Source organism: Diuraphis noxia, unplaced genomic scaffold (assembly GCF_037042655.1).
Source record: "Diuraphis noxia isolate RWA-SAM2 unplaced genomic scaffold, SU_Dnox_SAM2 contig0001, whole genome shotgun sequence".
NCBI lineage: Eukaryota > Metazoa > Arthropoda > Insecta > Hemiptera > Aphididae > Diuraphis > Diuraphis noxia.
The window spans coordinates 60,374,767-60,398,658 of NW_028301711.1; the positions used below are offsets into that span (position 1 = coordinate 60,374,767).

Consider the following 23,892-nt stretch of genomic DNA (forward strand, 5'->3'; position numbering starts at 1 on the left):
AAGAAATAGGAATTTTAAAAATATTAAACTGTAGGATTATATATATATATATATATATATATATATTGTTTTTATAGCCATATTTGATACAAACTATGAACATTCATTTTGGAAAAAAAATTTACTTCTTGTTTGTGTGAAACAAAAGTATAGTAGAAATTATAATAATATTACGTTAATTTGCATATACATTAATAATAATATTCATTAAAAATATTAAAAGCTATCCAGTGCTCGAAATGGACCGGAACGCACCGGAACGGCGTTCCGGTTCGTAAAATAAACTTTGCGTCCGTTCCCGTTGGTTAAAATTAAAATTTAAGAGTTCCGTTTCGTAATAATTCACAGTATCACAATTTCGAGGATTAAAATTATAAAATTTCCTTTCGACAAAATATAAAATTAATATAGGTAATATACTTAATAATTAATATAGAGAGAAGTTTAATTTGTAACTCCATGAGGCTTCACCTGACATCACGCGTGTATAATCGTTTTATCGTATTATCGCAATTATTCGAAATAAAAACGTAAACGATTTAATGACCGAAAAGTTCCCACAGGCTACGCTATACAATTAAAGTCGTGATCGCAATAAAAGGCAATAAAACGTAAAAATACCCAATTTACTATCGATAACGTATTCTGTCACAAATTGTAACAAACTCTATCTACCGACTATCTGTAATCGTTATACATGTGTACATTGTGTATACCTACCTAATTATATTTTGATTGTAGTTTGATAATACTTGACAAGTGACAATGTCACAATATATTTAGTCGGTGTTTTGCTTCGAGTGCGGTCAGTTACTGCATCAGTATATGTGTGAGGTGCATTTTACTTTTAAGTATTATAATTATTATAAATTATGAGTTCGTTTTTATTAAATTGGGTCAACAAACGTCCGAACGATTCATTGGAAACAGAAAATCCAAATAAAAAAGTAGCATTAGAACATCCTGAAACGGTCGTCGAAAATGTTGAAAGTTCCGACTGTGATGTACATATCCCAACTTGCTGGAATAAAAGTCAGTACGACGGGTTTAAATTATCATATAATTGGTTAATTGTACAAAATAAAAAGTTAGGTTGTAGTGTATGCAAAAAAATAACTCAATTAGGATTATTTGGTGAAAAAAATTTACGTATTTCAAAACCTTGGCAAGAGTGTTCAATAGAATCGAATGGACAAACAAAAGATTCCCAAATGTCTAGTTTACGAAAGAAAATACATGAACATAAAAATTCGGAGGCCCATATTAAAGTAACAAACATTTTACAGCAATCTGAAAAAAAACAGACAGAAAAAGGTATTAGTGAGTTACAACGGGCAAAATATTTAACGACTGAAAAAATCTTTAGAACGGTTTACAAAATAATTAAAAGTCAAAGACCATTTGTTGATTTACCGGTAGATATTGATTTACAAGTATTAAACGGGATTAGTATGGGGAACATATTACACTCAGATAAGACCTGTGCGAAAATTGCGATCCATCTGGCTACTGAAATGAAAATGATTATTTGTAAAGATATAATTTTAGACAAAAAAAAATATCAATTTTGGTAGACGAGTCAACGACTCTTAGTAGAAAAACTACATTAGTGGTCGTTTTGCGAACATTTTTTGAAACATTTCCCGGTGAACCATATACATTTAATCTCGATTTAATTGAACTATGTAGCACTTCTGCCGAACAAATTACTATTGCGTTACTTGAATGTTTGAATACATATGGATTTGATCAACAATTTTTAAAAAAATGTCTTGTTTGTTTTGCGTGCGATGGAGCTTCCGTAATGATTGGGAAAAATTCGGGAGTAGCAACTCGACTTAAAAAAATGTTTCCAAATTTAATTATTTGGCATTGCTCGAACCACCGTTTAGAGCTTGCCGTTAATGATGTTGTAAATGAAGTTGATGGAATAAATCATTTTAAAATATTTATGGACAAATTGTATTCTTTATATCATCAATCGCCAAAAAATCAAAATGAGTTAAGATTAGTAGCAAGTTCTTTAGAAAAACAAATTTTACAAATAGGAAGAATTTTGTCTGTTCGCTGGGTTGCGTCTAGTAAACGAACTATAAATGCTGTCTTAAATAATTATTCGGCTCTTTATGAACATTTTAAATCTGCTTCAACAGATGTAACAAGAGATTCGAAAGAAAGAAGCAAGTATAACGGGTTAAAATTAATGATCTCCAGCGTCGAATTTGTTAGTAATCTTAATGCAATGGCAGACGCTTTAGATGAACTAGAAGACTTATCGGAGTATTTGCAAAGGCGTAATATCACTCTTGTAGATGCCGATAAATCTATTAGAACAACAATTAGAGTATTTGATTCGATGGTAAGTGTGCCCGGACATAAATTAGCCGGCGCTTTAAAAGCGATTGAATTAAATATTTATAAAAATGTTCCTATTCATAATGGAAAGGTAAAACAAATTAATACGAGTCAACTATACAGAGGTTTAGCAAATAATTTAAGAAATCGGATGATAACAACTAATTCATCACATGTAAGTCAACATGAAAAAGATCAACAGGATAACATATATAATTATACAAATTTAATCGATAGTCTTAGCGTACTAGATCCAAAAAAATGGCCTACTTCCGATAATGATGAAATCGAAAATATTACATTTGGAGATGATAAAATACGTCACTTATGTCGCCACTTTCAATTGAATAAAGAAAATGATATTGTTCGGGGTTTTCAAATATTCAAATTGGAAGGAGGAAAAGAAGGTGTTCCAGACGACTTACAAATACTTTTTAAAACCGTAGCGACTATTCCGATATCTACAAGTGAGTGCGAGCGAAATTTTAGCTCAATGAATGAAATTATAACACCTCTCAGATCTTCATTAAATATTAGTACAGTCTCTGCACTTTTATTGATTAATTGTGTTGGCCCTCCACTCACTGAATTTCGTCCTGAAAAATATGTACGGTCATGGTTAGCCAAAGGTGGACATGCTGCTGATGACAATGCAAGTCGCAAACGTGACAAAAAAATTGACGACAAATATTCAGCATTATGGAAATTATTATAAACTATGTATTCGATTTGAATTGTAAATTTTTTAAGCTTAAAATTACTTAAAATAATTAAAATTAAAAATTAATATTATAATACTCATATTAATTTTTTAAACGTTCCGGTTCGTAAAATTTTTCATTTCGAGCACTGAAGCTATCAATTCTCATATAAGTTAAGCCTATGGTGACTTTCTATCATTGATAAGGGTAAAATCAAAGTAATAGTAAGTTTTTATGATTTAATTTGACTAATATTTTATTTAAAAAAAAAATTAATTATATAATATCACATGAGATAGCAGGAAAGTTAAATAAGTGAAACAATAGTGTCTAGTAATTGGCTACAACTAAATAACAATTATTCAAAATTTGAAATTTGAAATTGGAAATTGGGGCATTTCCCAGTCCCCCCCCCCCCACCAAAATGTTGGTTTAAAAAAAAAACTAAACCTCTACAAACGAAAAAAATGTGATTACAAACCAATACAACCCAGCTACAAACGTGTGGTGCAAAAAAAATTTCTAAACTCGAAATTAGGGCATTCCCCAGCCCCCCCCCCCCCACCAAAATGTTGGTTTTAAAAAAAAACTAAACCTCTACAAACGAAAAAAATGTGATTACAAACCAATACAAACCGGCTACAAACGTATGGTGCAAAAAAAAATTCAAAATTCGAAATTGGGGGGGGGGGGCAGGAGAAATGTACCTGTCAATACCTACCTTTGAAATATGAATTAATTTTTTCACACTTTTGGACAATCACAGACAAGAGCTTTTTATTCTTCTCTTGTTCCCTTTCATGTCTTCCTTTTCGTTTGTTCTGGTTTTTGGAATTTTTATGCATATTGAAAATAAAAAACAAATAGAAAATTGGACATTATCTTATTAAAACTTTACGGCTTTGTTTGGATTTATTCCGTATTGATCGTATTATCGCAGGTTATACAAACTACAAATATAATCTGTGGTATTTGGTATTATTAAATAAAAATGCAAGCCTGTGATGTTATTTACAACCATTATCATATAGGTACTTTGTTGTTTTGTGTCAATTACAAAATAATATACCCCGTTTGAATAACAATTTATAGATTGTGTGTTTACTTGTGAATAATGATAGCGACCGATAATAAGAAAACGAGTTATCGCAACATCGAGTATTTACTAGTTATAATTGGTGGTTCACATATCACATTATTAATTTTTTTTCGTTGTTTTTACAATCATCAAAAATAGCTAAATATTTTAAATATTAATTATTTTCATCACACCAGGACCAAGCCACTTCTTATATAAGCAAGCCAGGCCACCGGGCATTGTCCCGGTTGCCCGGCGGGCCACTCCGCCTCTGGGTACAACCCTTCTGATTACATTCCTTAATGCTGTTTCATAATCTTTGATTATCTGCAGGTTAAAATACTAAAAGGGAGATCGCTTTTCAGGAATTGTCATAGTCTTACATATATGTTCTCTGTCCTTTGATTTAATATTACGTAGACTACAGGAATAGACTGAAATAAAAATGTTTACAATGTATTAAAAATAGAAATCTTTTTTTTCTTAAATAAATAATTAGGAACTGAAAGGAATATTATTATATGGTTTAAGACTCACAAAATTGTTTAACAGAACGTGTATGGTCACTAATTGATCTATGTCACTTGGACTTCTTGGTAGTACTCCAAACGTACCATCAACAGCTACAACCGTATACTGTCTCATGAATGGTGCATAATTTTTCAAAAATTTAAGGTTTGCAAAAACCAATCCGCCAAAAATTGATTCTGTACCAATCAGGTACTCTAATGAGCCTTGGAAGAAGGCATTGTTGTTATTGTCATCCAATAATGACATCAGTCGTCCACGTCATTCATGTGATGCAATTGTTTCTCCCATGGCTGCCAAAGAAGCTGGTACAGGTGAATTGAATCTCTGGCGAATATTCCGCATCATCTTCAAAGCAACATCTACAGACATTTCAATAGCTGCATTCGGAAATCTGTGGATTCAATTTTAAAACTAGTTATGCACGATGACCATGCGAAGTCTCATTTTTAATTAATTATGAAAAAAAAATCCTTAAATGGAGGGACTAAGCAGGATATTTAATAAAACAATTTGTAAATTTCTAGTTTAATTGAATGTGTTAGTTTATAGCACAATAAATTAGCTTCATAATAAAATAAAAGAGCGAGTAAGCAGAAGTCGCTCTGCTGTATATTACATTACAAATGGGTTATGTAATGGGTTTGTTATATTTGAATTCAGCCCAGTAGGTTAAAAACTATTAAATTGCCCATGGTAAAAAATAATAGAGTTATATCCCCCTGAGTTAATTTTTCAAAACCAGGAATATTTTGGATTTGACACTACTGGTTACTTCTTCACACTGTCAAGTGAGAAAAAAAATTTAGAATAATTGTATAGTTTATTTAATATAAAGTCACATATGTTATGTTGAAAATATTACTATTTTTGTATAACTATTTGTACCTTTAATGTATTAATATTTATACTTATTTTGTGGTTACCAGTGGTATTTATACTTCCTAAATAAATTTACAGATATCTTTATAATAAGATACCTAATCGAACCTTAACCTATGATTTTTTTTCACGGCATTAAAATTCTATAATATAGCTAGCTTAATAAAACCTATAATTTATTATATGGGTGTTTGCGCTCGAACTACTCCCTTATCATTATTTTTCTGGTTATTTATTTTTGTTATGTCGGTGGAAGTGGGCTTAGCAGCAACAGCTGTGCGGTGACCACTGTCCACCGGCAAAAACGGCCGGCGTCTTGATTGTGGGTTATCATTTTTTCCTAGTTTGTTTTTTCCTTTTTTTTTTTTGGTTTATATGTCTATGGCAGTCATTGTATCAATGCCACCAAATAAACAATGATTGCTTTGTTCTATATAATCGTGTGCATGACACTAAATATCGTTCCTACGTTCATATTATTATTTTCTTTTCGGTATGGTCTGTTGTACCATTTACTTCACTTTTTTCGGTGCTCTCGGAACAGCAACTTGTGTGACTTACTGTTTAATAGATTTCTCGGTGCTCGGTCGTATGCGTCCATTGACTCCATTGTTTCTCATCATCTCCACGTGATTTTGTTCTTTATTCGGTGAACGACGGTTTTTTTTTTGTTATAGTTGGTATGTATCGTTCGGACACCCTTTGCTGCGGTTATTAAATATTGTTATATTCACAGGAGGTCATTTTTACATATTAATCGTCGTTGATGACTCATGGTTTTGTTGTTTTGTATGGTTTGGCTGCTCCTTTATATTGTTGGCTGCAGAGTTTATATTGTCATTGAAGATTTCTTCGTAGTGTGTTTAGCGGTGATTATGTGAGTGCGCCAGATCAACCTGCTATTTTTATTGTATTACTTATTTATTATATACGGATCTGGGCACCTCATGGCACCATAATCATATTTAAGGTACATGGTGCACCACATTTTATATTTGATTAATTTATTATTATATTGTTATAGTTGTCATATTATATTATATTGTTATATTGCCATATTGTATTATATTTTCTAAGGCACAAATTATTATTATATTTGCCATATCTCATTGTCTGTTAATATTTATACATATATGTACATTTGATATTGTTAGTTGTTATTCATATGTACTGGACCTTTAAGTCCACAAATTGTTTCTGTTGTTCTTTATTGTATTCTATCAATATTATTTTATTACCTGTGTGACCTTTTTATCATTTTATTATACAGTCCATTACCAACTCTAAATTTGCATATTTATTCAGTGGAGTAACCCTGAACTATATTAAAGCTATATAGTAGGCTACGCCCCAACATTTGGTCCTACGGGTAGCCGGATATTGAATTTTCTATTATAAAGTTGTATGTAATTGTGCTCATTCAATAAAAATATCACACTTGTTTGTACCTTTAATTGATTTTGGTTGTTTAATAATTATTTTTTTTTTTTATTGTGAGATAAGCACTTGGTGTATTCCTATAAGTTGTATACAGTAACGATGGAGGCAGCGGCGAAGAAGTTAAAACTGGCCAAGAAGAAGTTAAATCAAGTCAACCGTGAACTATCTACAACAACACTTTTCGGCACCCAGTATGATGCTACATCTGGTAACATAAATGAAGTACGCATTCGGTTGGAAGCATTAAATACTTTAGCTGAAAAATATGAAATGGCTCAAGTTTAAATTGAAGAGCTTGATGATTCGGTGCAGGATGATCAACAATGTGATGAATATATAAATTTTAAAAATAAATTATACCATGCCAAAGCATTATTAATGCAGCTGATAGAAGCCAATGCAAATAATACATCAAGTAGTCCTACCTATAGTGAGCTTACCAAATACAAGACTGAAAATACAATGAGGTTACCACCAGTGGAGATTCCAAAATTTGACGGTGATTGGCAACATTGGACGTCATTTATTGATAGCTTTAATATTGTATTCCATAACCATGAGAATCTAGCTCCTGTTCAAAAATTTCATTATCTCAAAGGTTATCTTGTTGGTCAGGCCAGTGATGTTATTCGGTCAATTCCCACCACGGGCGAAAATTATTTACAAGAATACAATACATTAATGAACCGGTATGATAATAAAGGTGTAATCATTCAATCTCACATCAGATCATTACTCGATACACCTAAAGTCCTCATAGCATCGGCAACAAATTTAGAAAAGTTACAGCATCATGTCATGTCCAATGTCAATGCGCTCAGAGCATTAGGACAACTCATAGAGTCTTGGGACGCATGGTTGGTCACACTCATTTGCAGTCGTTTGGATAGTGCCACAGTGGGGGAGTGGCAACTTCAATATAATAAAAAAGAATTACCAGTGTTTTCTGAAGTTGAGGCATTTTTACTCAATCGCATTGCAGCTTATCAGGCAGGAGAAATGAATGTTGTATCTACCATAGAAAAGAAAGCTGTTGGAAGAGTGTATAATCCTAAGTTGCAGGAAAAAAAGGCCTTCCTTGTAGCACCAGCTCGAAAACCAATTTATACAATTAAATGTATTTTGTGCAATGAAGGTTACAGATTGTACCTGTGTAAACGATTCGATAAGTTACCTGTTCATGAGCGACGTGATGTTGTCATGAAAAATCATTTATGTTTTAAATGTTTAAATGTTAATCATCAAGCAAGGTTCTGCAAATTTTCAAACTGCTCTAAGTGTGGAAAAAAACATAATATTAAATTGCATTTGGAAGAGAGTGACGGATCCACCACGTCTGACCAAGATGATGCATCTGGTACACTTGAGCAGCCACTGTGTAACGCTGAAAGTTTAGCACAAGTAATGCACGCATCTGGTGACTCGGTAATGTTAGCCACTGCTATTGTGCTTATTAATGATATAACAGGTGTATCTAAGCGTTGTAGAGCACTGCTGGATTCAGGGTCACAGATCAACTTCATCACTGACGCTTGTGCTCAATCTCTTAAATTACCAAGAACAAACTGTCATCTACCAATTGTTGGAATAAATTCAAGGCATTCAATGGCTCAAAAATTGGAACCTGTGTTAATGTCTTCACGGTTTGAAAATTTTAGCACTCTAATAGATTTACATGTACTTCCATCCATCTCAAATACATTACCGACACGGCCCTTAAAACTAGATCATTTTAAAATTCCAGAAAAAGTGAAAGATCAATTGGCAGATCCCAGTTGTGGAGATCCTGGAGACATACAATTATTGCTTGGTGCCGGCACCACGGTTACCGGCAAGGTAGAGGAAGAGTTGAACCAGCATTGTCATTATTTGTCACTAAATCAAGAAGTCGTCGGATTGATGAACAGAAGGTGGAAAAATATTTCAATGATACTCATTACAGGGATGACTCTGGAAGGTTTGTTGTGCGGCTTCCAATAAATGCTGATATTGGCACAGTGGGTGATTCCAGTTATATGGCTCAACGTCGTTTTCTAAATTTGGAGAGGCGATTGTCTAAAGACAAAAATCTTGGTATTGCATACCATAAATTCATGTCGGAATACTTAGCCATGAATCATATGGAATTAGTATTAGCTCCAAGTCCTGATAAATGTACCTATTACCTGCCGCATCATGCTGTAATGAAAGAATCTAGTATCACAACCAAATTGAGGGTTGTTTTTGGTGGATCTGCCCCATCTGGCAATTGCCGAATTCCGTCCCAGGTTGCTGAAAATGACCGAATTCCGTCCCGGGGGCGGAGCAACTATGTTCGAATTCCGTCCCGGGGGTGGATAAACTATGTCCGAATTCCGTCCTACTACCTGTAACTATGATATAGGTGGCAGTAACATTTTCTCCAGGCTTAGGACTGGCAGCTTTGCTGGCATGTTTAAAAATATAAAATCCGGCAAAAACAGCCTTATTTATTATTAATATACGGAGCAAAAAAAAACTCCATTTACAGTATATGCCATTTATGTATAAATATGACAGTCATATAAGTATTTTAATAAATTTAAGTGTATAAGTATAATATATGTTATGTGTAATTTTTTTTTAAATTATTATTTTTTAGATTTGAAATATGCTGGTAAAAACTTAGACGACACCTGACACACAAACTGGTGTCGATCTATGTTTCGACTTTTCCAAAGCATCATTTTATCATTTAAAAACTGTTCTCTCTCCAATGTTATTTTTGATTTTGGCAATGTACTCCGCATTTTTATATAAATTTCAGTTTGCACAGCTTTTACAGCTTCTGTGAATTTAAATATGTTTGGTTTTGAAGTATAAATATAAATATAAATTTTTATTGCAAATAATTGCGATAGTACAAAAAAACGATACCTACGCTTAATGTCAGGCGAAGCCTCTTGAAGTTCTATAAAAATTTAACTTATATTAATACCGTCTAAAACTAGTCTGGACGGAATTCGGACATAGTTTATCCACCCCCGGGACGGAATTCGGACATAGTTGCTCCGCCCCCGGGACGGAATTCGGTCTTCAGTTATGGAACCATAGGGGGCCCGGGACGGAATTCGGTACCAGCCCCCCATCTAGCTCTGGATTATCCCTTAATGATATTTTATATCGAGGTCCCAAGGTTCAGCCAGACCTATTGGATATTCTATTAAGAGGACGTTTGACATCTGTAAATTCGTCCGTAAAAACCATTTCACGCGGGAAAGAACCGAGAAGGCTATAGTTGTAACTAAGAAACGAAATTTTCACCACATAAAAAGGAGAATTTTGTCTGTGCAATATCGTTTTTGTTTTTTTGATATCACTTATACAAAAAAAAATATTCATGTTAAAAAAATAGAAAAATAATGGATTTTGAAACAACGAGAACTTTTTTTGTACAAGTGATATCAAAAAAATTAAAACGACATTGCACAGACAAAATTCTCCTTTTTATGTGGTGAAAATTTCGTTTCTTAGTTATAACTATTGCCTTCTCGGTTCTTTCCCGCGCGAAACAGTTTTTACATAAACATTTCAATTTTATTAAATATTTTTGGCTGTAATGTGCTGCTGCCTACGGTCGTTGTAATAGCGAACACGATTTCCCCCACCACGATAAAGTTGTCCGGATCTGGGCCGCAGCGCCGCGCGCTTATCTGCATTTAGCGCGCCCGTAATAATTTCCTGGAATACTTTCAATCATAGACATAATAGTTAATATAATATTATATCTATGGTTTCTATATTATGCAATAATTTAATTTTGTTTATTTTTACTATACCAATATAAGGACAACCATACAACAGTACTACAGTAGACAACAAGTCGCTTTTAGTTGAATGTTTGTCTAGTGAACAGTAAAGTACCTAGTTATTTATAAATTATTATTCATCGACTTGTCTACTCTAGAATTTGTTAATATAAAAATGTCACCAAAAAAATTTCGATCCAAAAAAAGATCTACTGGAAAAAAAGCTGTAGGTTTACGTATGAAAAAACTCTGTAAAAACCAACCGTAAGTACTATAATATAGTGTCATCATTTTGATTTGTATAAAATTATTAGAGTAGTCTACAAATGTCTGTCCATCTTACGAATATGACGAATATGTAGGACAGGTACGTACCTTTTAAATTTTAGATTGGATTTATGTAAAACTATAAGGTAAGTGCATACTTATTTTCTCCAACACTAGCTATTGTTTTATATTTTTTACATATTACCAATGGTATCCCGACAATTGAGTGAAAGAAAAAGAGCGAATACAAAATGAGCGAAAACATATAGAGCGAAAAAAATATAATATTATAATATAATTAAAATAAATCATTTGCACATTATAATTAATACATAATTATGTTTAATTTTTGTCCATATTTGTCATACTTAGGCCCGGTTTTTCAATCACCAAACTATTCGTTAAATAACTATTCGTTGAATAAACCTATTCAGCAAATAAACTTCCAAATAAAACAAAAAATTATGACAACTGTTTTTCAATTTAAATTTATTATCCGAATAGTTATTCGGAGAATAAAACTAATCAGTAGATAATAATGATAATATGTATTAGGAGTTGTGCATTGTGGAACAAGTTGAAGAGTTCTGATCCATTGTAATTGGTTGAAATATCTCATCAGTGATAAGACAATATTATCAAAGAAAAATCTGTATATTTTTATTATAAACAATAAACTGTTATATTGCTATTCTATATTTCTGTATTATTCTGTTATTCATCAATCATCATTATGTCGTCAAATAAAAGGAATAGGGCAACTAACTTTTCCTTTGAGGAAAAAGAACTATTATTAAAATATGCAATTGAAAATAAATCTGTACTGGAAAATAAAGTGTCCAACTCTGTGTCCTGGAAGGACAAAAACCAGTGCTGGTTAAAAATTAGTGAAGCATACAATTCAACCACATCAGGCTGTGTAAGTTCTAAATAAAAATTTAATAATCTTCAATAAATATTAATTAGATATACATTTTTTTTATAAATAACAGCCCAGAGATGCTACAAGCTTGAGATTAAAATATGAAGGATTGAAAAGATTATTGAGAGGAAGTAAAAGTAATTTATTTAAGACTGGAGGTGGCCCTCGTGAAAATGATTATACTTGCTCAAGTGAATTAGAAAAACAATTATACAACATAATACAATTGTCGGTTGAAGGGTTGCCTTCAAAATTCGATAGTGATGCTGGTCAGTCACTTTTTATTGCCAAAATATTTTTATAATATGTATTATATAATTTAATAATTATTAAATTGACTTTTAAGTAGTTAACATAAGTAATATTGATGAAGAACATGAAGTTGAAAATGAAATAATAGATGAATCTGCTGTTGATATGTTTGCTCAATATGATTTTGTTTTTGATAACAATAATGAAGATCTTTCAACTATTATAGTTGGCCAGTCAGATAAAGGTATTTTAATTTCTTATAAAGTTAACTATATTAAATGTTAAACAATATTAAATGTTACTTATTAAAATCTCATCTGATTTGAGGTATGGAAAAAGAACCAACTGTTGAAAAGAATTGGGCTCCAATTGATTCTACAAAATTATTAAAATCAACTGGAAAGCATCAAAAACTTAATACGAGTAAATACTAAAGCTTTAAAATGAAAAAAAAAATTAGTTTTTAATATAGCATTATTAACCTATATTGTTGTAATGAATAATATAAACTTTCAGCTGGTAATTTAAAAAGAAAAAACCATTCACAAGCTTCAGTGAGTGAAAAGTTTACATTGTTGGCAGAAAAAAAAATGGAATTAATTGAAATGCAAAAATCAATGTTGACAATAGAATTAGAATTTCTAAAAAACAAACATGCTCTTGAATTACAATTATTGGAATTGGACGTATCATTAAAAAAGCAAAAGTTGGATAATGACAGGAAATAATAGAAATAGTTTATTGTTGTTTATTTAAATTTAAATGTAAATATTGTTTAAAATCCTGATGAGATTACCAGGTAAAAGTGATAAATTTATTTTAAAACATAAAAGTTACTACTAATACTAAGTACCTATTAGTTGTAAGTTATTATAAATATATGTTCTTCATTTGTTATTTTGTTTTATTATATATGTTTATTTTAATTTTGTTTTAAATTTAAAAATTATAACACATATATTAAAGATAAAAATATTGTTAAGAACTATTAATTTTTAAAGTATACATTGTTAATTTGGTTTTTACTGAATACAATTTTACACAGTGAAGTTACATTTTTAACAGTAACTACAAATGTGCAAAGTAATCAACCACTAATTGTTGTCTTGCATTTCCTTCTTCGATCACTTCTTCTATTATATTTATATTTTCATTTTCTGGTAAAAATAAATCTAACAATTCTGGTGGATCTAGATCATTGTTGTCACAAGCAATGTTGTGTAAAACACAGCAAGCAACAATAACTGCCTGAGTTGTTTCTAACTTTAACCGTAATCCTAAAGATAATACTGGAAATCTGCGTTTTAGAACTCCATATGACCTTTCTACAGGATTTCTAGTTCTTATAATTGATTCGTTGTACAGCTGTTCAATGCGATTTTGAGGATTAATGAAAGGTGTGACAATGTGACGAGAATTAGCATAACCACTGTCTGCTACAATCAAACCATTTCCCCATTTGCCACTGATTAATTGGGTATATACCTTTGATTTTTTAAATATTGTTTGATCATGGCAAGACCCGGGCCAACGAGCTACAATATCCATAATTTTTAAGTTAGGACAAGCAATAGTTTGGACATTTAATGAAAAATATCCTTTTCTATTTCTGAAGTATTCAGCATTATCTCCACCTATATAAACATTTCATTTTTATTTATTTATTATTTATATATTTTATATTTATTTATATACTTATTTTTAAATACCTATATACATTCAGTTCCACATTATTTGAAATTGCTTATTACTTATTAGGTAATAGAAGGGGAAAATATCAATTAATTTACAACACTCCCAAAACATATTATAAAAGATTGCCCTTATAATATACTAATATTTTATTACCTGGATTTTGTATTTTTACATGAGTGCAATCAATAGCACCAATAACTCTAGGGAATTTAGCGATATCATAAAAACGGTTCTGTAATGTATTTATTTCTAATTCTGTGTCTGGCATTTTTATGAACCGTGGCAGCAGTCTTGCTAATGCAACACTGACATCACGAACAATTAATGATGATGTAGTTTTGCTTACTCCCAAAAAATCTCCAGCAGTTATTAGAAAATTTCCAGTAGCATAAAATCGTAGAGTTAAAAGCAGTTTGTTTATGGATGTTACGGCATGATTTCTAAAATAATTTTAACATTTACAAATTACAGAATACAACATTTGATATACCAATTATTTTATTATTGTATAGATAATCACCTATATGATTGTGAAGATATTTGCTCATTTATATATCCTAAAACTTCAATAACTACTTCTTTGGAGATTCTAAATCTAACTTTAAAGTCTTGATCATCCCAAAACTCCATATGGTTAATTCGTACACGAATTGTGTACGTACGTCGTTGATAATTTAAAAACTCAACAATTTCAACATCGTCATCTTCGATAATGTCTAATACCGGCAATACCAATAATTCCATCATCGTAATTAGGTATAAAGAATTTTAACGAACACGGGACAAAAGAAAAGACACAACGAATTTAAATAATATTATTGAATACTCAAATATATTCTTTCTTGATATTAGATATCAATTTTTGGTAGTTATTAGTCAAATAAGTTCTTATTCGGTAGAAAAAGGACCAAATAAATTATTTGTGATTTATTCTCCAAATAAGACTTATTTCAATATTGAAAAACCGGAAAAATACAAATTTTTGTTATTCGGCAAATAACTTGAGTTATTCGACGAATAAATCATATTGAAAAACCGGGCCTTGGTAATTTAATATTATAATATAATTAAAATAAATAATTAAATTTATACTTGCAATGAAAAATTATACGTAATACCTTTTAAATATTGAAGTGTGGGAATATTATAATAATCGTCAACAATATTTTTTTATTTTTCCCCAAAATCATTATATATAGTTTTTTGGTACTTGTGCGTTATCGCGACTACCGCGCGCCACATAATATGCGTTATCGCCACTACCTCATATTATAGATAATTGCGAGGCCGTTTTATACGCGATTCTATTTGTAATTCTATTTTTTCCAGTGTCGTTACAATCGCACTTATCGTAATTTTTATAGACTTGCTGGGTATCTTTTAGGACACTTAGACATATAGTCAAAACCATGCTGTCACGCTGGTAGTAGTATAACTTGTTGTACATTTATGTGGAGGAATATACTTATCGTGATGAAGAAAAGTTCAAATTTTTACTAAATAATATTGCAAATCCTTGGCCACCACAAATTGATTTTTAAATTTTAAATTTATTACTAAATTATATTTTATTACATTTATTTTATAATTTTACTCGTAATTGTTGACGTATAAATTTGACTATTATATTTGACATATTATTATTATATTTTATAATTATCATATTATCAATAAATACATTGACATTATAGCTTTGGGTAGTTTTGTATTTTTTTTTATTAGAGGAACGTATGCCACTATTAATTTGATGTAACTGCATATCCACTAAAGTCTGTTGATTTTGAAGGGTTTTTATGAACTTCCAAATTGAAACTATCAGATGTGCAAAAAATTATAATTCGTTGGTTTGACAAACCATAGTCATCGATACTGTCATATTATAAAACAAATAATTGTTTACCATGAGTGGTCAATTTATAACAATATTCGATATCTTTATGTACTTTTTCTTTCCGATATATTAACCTATATATAATATTTATTTTTTCACTCTATATGTTTTCGCTCATTTTGTATTTTGTATTTGCTCTTTTTCATTCGCTCATTTACGTTCGCTCGATTTCTTTCGCTCAATTGTCGTAGAACCCTTACCTATGTACTAAATTCGTTTCTAAAAATACTATATGACTTGTACACAGTTGCGCCGTGTAGGTGATTATTTACGTTTTAAATTGATATGTTTATAAATTCGTATTATATTAGTACTAATTTTAAATAGTGTTTAAAAAAATAAAATTAGTATTAGCCATATGAATTGCTAACAGCAGAAAGGGGACAAGTCCACTTTTTATAACTTTTCAAGAGAGACAAAAAATGAAATATTGATTGAAATAATAAAGATATTATTTTGAAATTGTCGCATTAATTTTTATAATATACATTATACACCAATATGTAATTAGAAAAATATAACCGGGAACTCACTCTGCTCAAATGTTTTGACTCAACCAAAATGTTTTTATCGAAATTTATAAAAAAAAAAAAAAATGAAAGATTTCAGATGCCTATAAATAGCTAAAAATTAATGAAATAATTTTTAAAAAAAATTGTGTAAAGAGAATGCCAATCTTAACATCAAGTGAAAGACGATAAATCGTTAATTTAAACGATTTCGGTACAATATAAATTTCAAAAAAATGTTCATACAATTTTTCAGACTGCCTAAACTTTTTTATCGCCATTTCGCAAAAAAAATACATTAGAAAAATTGAATAGTTCAAATGTTCAATTATATATAAATAGCTTAAAAAACTTTTAACTGAACTCTACGCCACTAATAGTAATATTGTTTTTTTATTTATTTTTTTTATCTATTTAGTACTGAAGGTACTATGAGAGAAATCGATCAGGATACTTCTAATGCTGACTTTAATTCTCCAATACAAAAGTTAGTTAAATAATATAATATTATTATTTATTTAAAAATAATAATGTGGTTGACACATATTTCATATTATATTTAACTATTTATACGCTATTATAGTGTTATAACTAGGGGCCGGAATTATATTCTTTTAAAATAGCCAAAATAAGATGCTAATATTCTCTTAAAAAGTTGAAAATATTCTTCCAATATTCTTTAAAAATCATAATAAAATATGCCATAAATATGCTTTTTTATTAATATATTCTCTTGAACTAAAAATATGCTTTTATATGTAAAATAATTAAACGCGTAATACAAAAAAACTGATATAAATAGGTACATAATATGCAACAAAATTAAGCAAATAATATAAAACTGATATAAATGATTTTTTTAAATTATATTAATCACAATAAGGTATTTTTAATTACGAAAATTTTTGAAAACAGTTAACAACTATATTTTGCTCCATATGTTCCGGTGTCATATTTGTACGACGGTCTGTTAGTATGTTTTTATACGTGCTAAATGAACGTTCGACGTCAACTGAAGTCACGGGAGCATTTTGCAAATCAGTAATCATAGCCGGTGAAAAATTGTCTATAAGTTGAACTTCATTATTTCCATTCAAAACTTTAGCTACGTTTTTCAAAATGATGAGCCCTTGATTTTTTTGTTGAAGTTGATCAATTTTTATTTTTATTTTATTTCCATTTTCTCCGGGTATTTTTTGAAGTTGACCAATTGTATTTTCAATTAGATTGATCGAATCAACAAGAGACACATTAGACTTTTCCAAACTTTTGATGGATGTTACGAGAACAAGAAAATGGGCCTTAATAAATATTAGATCGTTTTGTATGGTTTCTATGTCAAAAACTGATTTACATTTAAGTATTGACTGACTGGGGGATTTTTGGCTACTTAATTCTTCAATAACTTTTTTTAAACCTTGGAAATTATTACAGTTAAAAATAGCAGCTTCCAACCACGTTCCCCATCTGGTTAGTACTGGTTCAGGTTAGGTTAGGTTAGGTTTATGTCTATTTATGTCTGGGTACATTTCTCTAACCCTTTCTGCAACCCTATTAAACATGTGAGCTACACATGTAACATGGATTAAGTTGGGATAGAAAACTGCTAGTGACTGTCCCGTTTTCACCATGTACGGTGCAGCATCTGAGAGCATCAACAATACTTTTTCATCATTTCCGCCCAAGGGCCACAGTAATTTTAACCCATCATTCACAAATCGAGCCACAGTAGAATGATTAGTCTTTTCTAAAACTTTACATGTTAAGAGAAAAGAACGAGTCGGATGATTTGACTTCAATATCCCAACCAATAAATTCGCCACATAACGGCCATTTATATCCGTTGTCTCATCAACAGCAAACCAAATATTATTATTGCTTATTTCATTTTTTATACTGGATAAAGTCTTATTATAACAATGTGATAGATAATTTTTTCTTAACAAACTTTCATCGGGTATATGTTTGCCAGTATATTTTTCTAAAAATGCCCGAAATTGTGGATTTTGCAATTTATACCACGGAATATTTGCGGCAACAAGACTCAAACATAAATCTTCATAAAATTCATTTACATTTTTTTTAGAGTTAGATTCTGATAAAAACAATTGTTTTGAAGTGTTTAACTTACGTTTTTGAGCTTCTTGGTGTGAAAATGTATCGACGTGTTGTGATAACTGAGACTTTTTAATGCACGGTACATTTTTATTACACACTTGACAAAAAAGAGTTGTGCCATCAGTTGTAAAATTTATATTGTTTTTATTTAATGGTTGAATCCACTGTGAAATTAAATCTTTTAATTTAGTTGATGGTGTTTTCGGCATTATGAACAAGTAAAAATAAGTAACTATTGAAATATAATGAAACTATAATGTATACCACCTATGTCAACACTACACGACACGCGACACTGCAGTGTTGTACCGTAGGTTCATGTAGTAATACCTAATCGAACGCCTGGAGCTAGCTATTTTTGAAGTGTACCTAGTAATAATTCCATTTTGTTATCTTAGATAAGTCACTTATCTACTACAGACTATTACAGTACATTACTAATGTAGAGCATAAATATCATTATACGGTGGTTAATGGTTATAATACGTATATAATGTATCAATTTTATAACACTATTATTATTTACGCCACTGCAACAAAAAATATCGAATGTCTATAGAAATTAATCGATATATTCTCAAATATTCTTAATAGTACGAAATATTCTTTTATCTTGAAATATTCTCAAATATGCTAAAAAAACTTTTGCCATTAATTAACCGGCTTCATGATTTGTAAAGATTTCGAACCCCCGTCTGACTGCATAGCCTCAAAAAAAATATGCAAAAGAATATAATTCCGGCCCCTAGTTATAACTTATAATAAGTAATCATTTTTAATAGTACAGTGACAGGTGTGGATATACTGACTGATATACCGGGTTTTAATGATATATCTGCGATTGAAATTTCTGACGGCATGTCAAATTGTAGTATTGAAAATGGCAACAATTATATTAACAACAGTAATTCCAGTACATTCAATTTATATCCAGAAATTAGTCCACTCGCTCAATCGACCTTTATAGAAATTGAACAAGAAAATTCTATTATAAACTCCACTCAACTTTCTGTGGAAATGTCCAATGAGCAAATTGAAAGGTATCTAATCTTTGCTAACAACTTTATACTAATATTATATAAATATTTTAAAAGTCAATTAATTTTTGCGAAATATTTTTTAATTATTTTTTTAGTTCTAAAGAATTGTGTGGTCGTCGAATTGTAGATATGAATTTTGTATTTAAACAAATTTTGAATTGTAGACACAAGGGAGGGCTAGACTGTACATTCTTAGATATGGAATTAATTTCTGAACACAGAAAAGGATTTTTTTGTTCTTGGCTGTTTAAATGTTTAGTTTGTCGAATTAAAATAAAAATTGACTCTGAGAACACTTGTGAAACTGAATATGTAGGAGTAAATAAAGCAGCAGTTAGTGGTTCTATTGCAATTGGAATTGGTCATACACAACTGAATGAATTTTCAGCGTCTATAGATGTCCCGTGTATTTCACCTAATGTGTTTATTAAACTGCAATCAAATATTGGTGAAATTATAAATAAAACTGCGTGGGATGAAATATACCTAGCCGGTATGATAATTTATTACAATATAAAATTATAAAAATCTTACAATAATTGTATTTATATATAATAATTTATTATGTATACAGTAGCGTGCTAAAAAAATGTTATATTTGCGTTAAACTTAGTACTTACTAGATACTGTTCTCTATATGTACAGAGTGATCCATTTGACGTCAGTCATTATAATTATATTAAAATTTTTTTTTTATAGTTTTAAATTTAAATTTTAATGAGTTTAAACGAGTCTTTTTACATTAAATTGATCACTCGGTATAATATCCGGTATTTACCGTATATCCACGGAAACAGGGTAGACTTTTAACTATTATAGGTACGTCTATACATTAATTTAGGAATAGAAGAAAAGAAGTTAGCCATTGAAGATGGTAATATAAATTCGGATGGAGTGCCCATGATAACTGTAGTAGCTGACGGATCGTGGTGTAAGCGAAGTTATAAAACTAAGTACGATTCGTTATCTGGAGTGGTAAGATACTATAAGTTCTATAAAATTTATATTGCTAAATTATATACTTATAATAATTATATATTATATTGCTGACTAAATAGTATTATTTTATGCATTTAAGTTTAGAGGATATAGTTAAAAGAATATATACTCTTACATTATTAATTTACATTTTAGGCAACAATAATTGGGTTTAGAACTAAAAAAATTTTATTCATTGGAATACGTAATCGTTATTGTTTAATATGCGAACGTTCAAAAAACAAAAACACAATATCTGAAACTCATAATTGTTTTTTAAATTGGAAAGGAACATCAACTGGTATGGAAGCTGACGCTATAGCTGAAGGTTTTGCGAAGAGTATTGAAATGCATGGTCTAATATATAATAAACTTATAGGTATGATTACTTTAATCACAATAATATCATAAAATACACTTCATACTATTATATGACGTATAACCTACTGTATTATTGTACCTAAATAATATTATGTTTAGGGGATGGAGACAGTTCAGTGTGTAAGCGACTTCATCAAACTTTACCATATGGGCCAAAATTATTAGTAGATAAAATTGAATGTCGCAACCACATATTGAGAAATCTTGGTCAAAAAATATCTCAATTAACCAAAAATACTAAATATCCAGTGCACTTACGTAATTTATTAAATCAGAAACAAAAATGCAATAAATTTCGAACAGCCATAACTATGGCTATTCAGTATAGAAAATCGCTATGTGATAGTGAAGTAAACAAAATTAAAGGTAGTTAATAAAATGAATTTTTGGTTTTTTACACAAATAAATATTTTAATCACAAGTAAAAATAATATAAGTAAAATAAAATAATTTTAGATTTAAAAAAGGATATTGAAAATGGACCATCACATTTACTAGGGCAACATTTAAATTGCGAATCGTATTTTTGTAATGGTTCTAAAATCGGTGAACAAAATGTTGTACCTGAAGCGGAAAAGTGTGGGTTAATGAGTGAAATATCACAAATTTACCATCGAGTTGTTGAAAATGCCCAAAGTTTGTTACTAGATGTTGATAATAATATATGTGAGCAATTTAATAGTATTATCAACAAACATATTGCTGGCAAACGCATTAATTTCGCTCTAAAAAATTCATACAACGCCCGTGTTGAAGCTGCTGTAGTATCTTTTAATACTTCAGGACAATATATTAGATCAATACATAAAACAATTACTAAGAAGAGTCCAGGTATTTATATTTTTCATTATTTAAACATTTATATTTTTATATTGTTTATAATTTTTTTACCTACATAGGAATAGTTGGTAAACAATTTTTGAAAGCCCGTGAAAGTAAATTGAGTAATTTACAAAAAAGAAGGCTTCATTTTCAAAAAGAAAAATATACTGCTAAACGAAAAAAAAATTTTGGCCCCGATGAACATTATGGACTAGCTGAACCATTAGACGATTATGAAACACCTGGAGATATAGTTGAAAAAAAAAATAATTTTATGAAATCATTATCAATTTCTAGTGAAGCTATCGATAAGTTAGAAAGGGACACAATTGACCAATCGAATTCACAAACGTGGCAAGTTGAACGCAGAATTCGCCTAACTGCATCCAACTTTGGTAGAGTTTGTAAAATGCGTTTAACTACATCATGTAAAGGAACTGTTTATGATTTGCTTTACGGAAATGTAACAACCAAGGCGATGGAGTATGGAAAAATGATGGAAGATATAGCTAGAAAGAAATTTGAAACTTTAACCAATTTTAAAGTTTTAAATTGTGGTTTGTTTATCGACAAAGATAAACCATACTTAGCTGCTAGCCCTGGTGAATACGATTTATTATAATTATTATATTATGTATATATTGTATAATGTACATTGTAAATTACGTATATATTGTATTTACCTACGTATAAAGTATATACCTATTTTATTTTCTGCAGATGGTTTGGTAGGCGATACAGCTCTACTTGAAATTAAATGTCCTTTATCGACAAAAGATACCATTGATATCCAAGTTGCAGTCGACAACAAAAAGGTACAATAAAATAATAATTATTATAAACTATGATACAAATAAACATGAACGCGCGATTTCATATACATAGACACATAGTGCGTACTGCGTATGTTTAGTATATTATACCTACCTATCTATGATTTTTATTTATAATTTACAGATACCTTATATATGCATTGTAGACGGTAAAATGAAACTAAAAAAAGATAGTTCATACTACTACCAAGTGCAAGGGCAGTTGAAAATAACAAAGAGGAAGGTATGCTATTTTGTAGTATATTCTGAACACTGGCTTCATTATGATGTAGTTGAATTCGACAAAAACTTTTGGAGTTCTAAAATGGAAACTCAGTTAGAAACGTAAGTAAAAATACGAACTAAATACCAACTACAGTTGTAAATAACATAATATTTGAATTTTGTAACTTGAAATCATGTATTTTACAGATTTTATAAGGAATGTCTTGCCCGAATTGGTTCATCCACGGTATGGCAAACGGCTATTGAAGTCAGATATTTTAGAGCCGAAACACATTTTAGAGAACATTAAAAAAAAAAAGAATTTATAGTACCTATAATATAAATTGTTTTTTTTATTTTTTTATGATTAACATTTTCAAAATATATATCGCTTATTTTTAAGCTAATAGTTATAAGGATTTGAAACATTTCATGTATTTGTATAAATGTCGATATATTTTCATTAATTATTATTTACTATCATTATGTTTAAAAAAGGAAAATAATATAACTTGAATGTAAAATATGAAACACGTAATTAATATTAATTCGATTGCACTGTATTTATTTAGGTACTACCCAAATATATATTTAATATAGATATTTGAATTAGTAGACAATAATGCAATAAATACAAATCAAGCTATGTTGTATTATATTTTTGACAATCTGTTTATTGATTTATAAAATTAGGTAAGCAGTAACATTTAAAAAGAATAGTTCTTGGGTAAGCGCGGATAATAAAAATAATACATCGGCATTTAGGTTTATAACTTTTATATTACCTACCGTGATATGTCATGGTAGAACGTTCATTTAATAATAAACGGCGGTCCCGAGACTCGTGACCCGAACGGGCGCGAGTGGCACTGAGTAATGGGCGTGGCTATAACGTCGCGTGCTTGCGCATCGTGAAAAGACTTAATAGCGCATTCTCTCGGCCGTTGCACGCGTACACGTTTTAGTGACACGTCCTCTTAAGATTAAGAATGCATTCTATAGTCATAACAGCTGACATTGCTAAGATGTACAGGCAAGTACTTATACACCCTGAGGATCACTCGTTACAAAGAATTTGGTACAGAGAAACTCCGGCACAGTCATTAAAGGAATTTGAGTTGCGTACAGTCACTTACGGTACAAAGGCTGCATCCTTTCTTTCTACACGGTGTCTGTTGCAGTTGGCCACTGAAGTTGAAGATCCAGATCTAAAACGTGTCATATCTAGC

At 30.3% G+C, this 23,892-nt stretch overlaps 2 protein-coding genes and 2 pseudogenes across 3 annotated transcripts in view; 2 read left to right on the forward strand and 2 right to left on the reverse strand.

Moving 5' to 3' along the window:
* LOC149061078 (uncharacterized) overlaps positions 1–23,892 on the reverse strand; it is a 288,522-nt pseudogene that overhangs the window by 249,201 nt on the left and 15,429 nt on the right. The gene's annotated exons all lie outside the window — the stretch shown is intronic.
* LOC149061087 (uncharacterized) lies at positions 11,628–12,921 on the forward strand. The gene is made up of 5 exons (XM_089218295.1): positions 11,628–11,937; positions 12,011–12,209; positions 12,290–12,436; positions 12,520–12,615; positions 12,709–12,921. Exons 1-5 carry the CDS (start codon positions 11,752–11,754, stop codon positions 12,918–12,920), a joined length of 840 nt encoding a protein of 279 aa, XP_089074421.1. The 5' UTR covers positions 11,628–11,751; the 3' UTR covers position 12,921.
* Positions 17,181–18,614, reverse strand: LOC149061088 (uncharacterized; annotated as a pseudogene).
* On the forward strand, positions 18,616–22,973 carry LOC149061089 (uncharacterized). The gene is made up of 11 exons (XM_089215409.1): positions 18,616–18,623; positions 19,188–19,445; positions 19,541–19,938; positions 20,287–20,420; positions 20,580–20,802; positions 20,904–21,170; positions 21,261–21,635; positions 21,704–22,228; positions 22,347–22,441; positions 22,584–22,783; positions 22,871–22,973. The coding sequence occupies exons 1-11, from the start codon at positions 18,616–18,618 to the stop codon at positions 22,971–22,973; spliced, it is 2,586 nt and encodes an 861-aa protein (XP_089071535.1).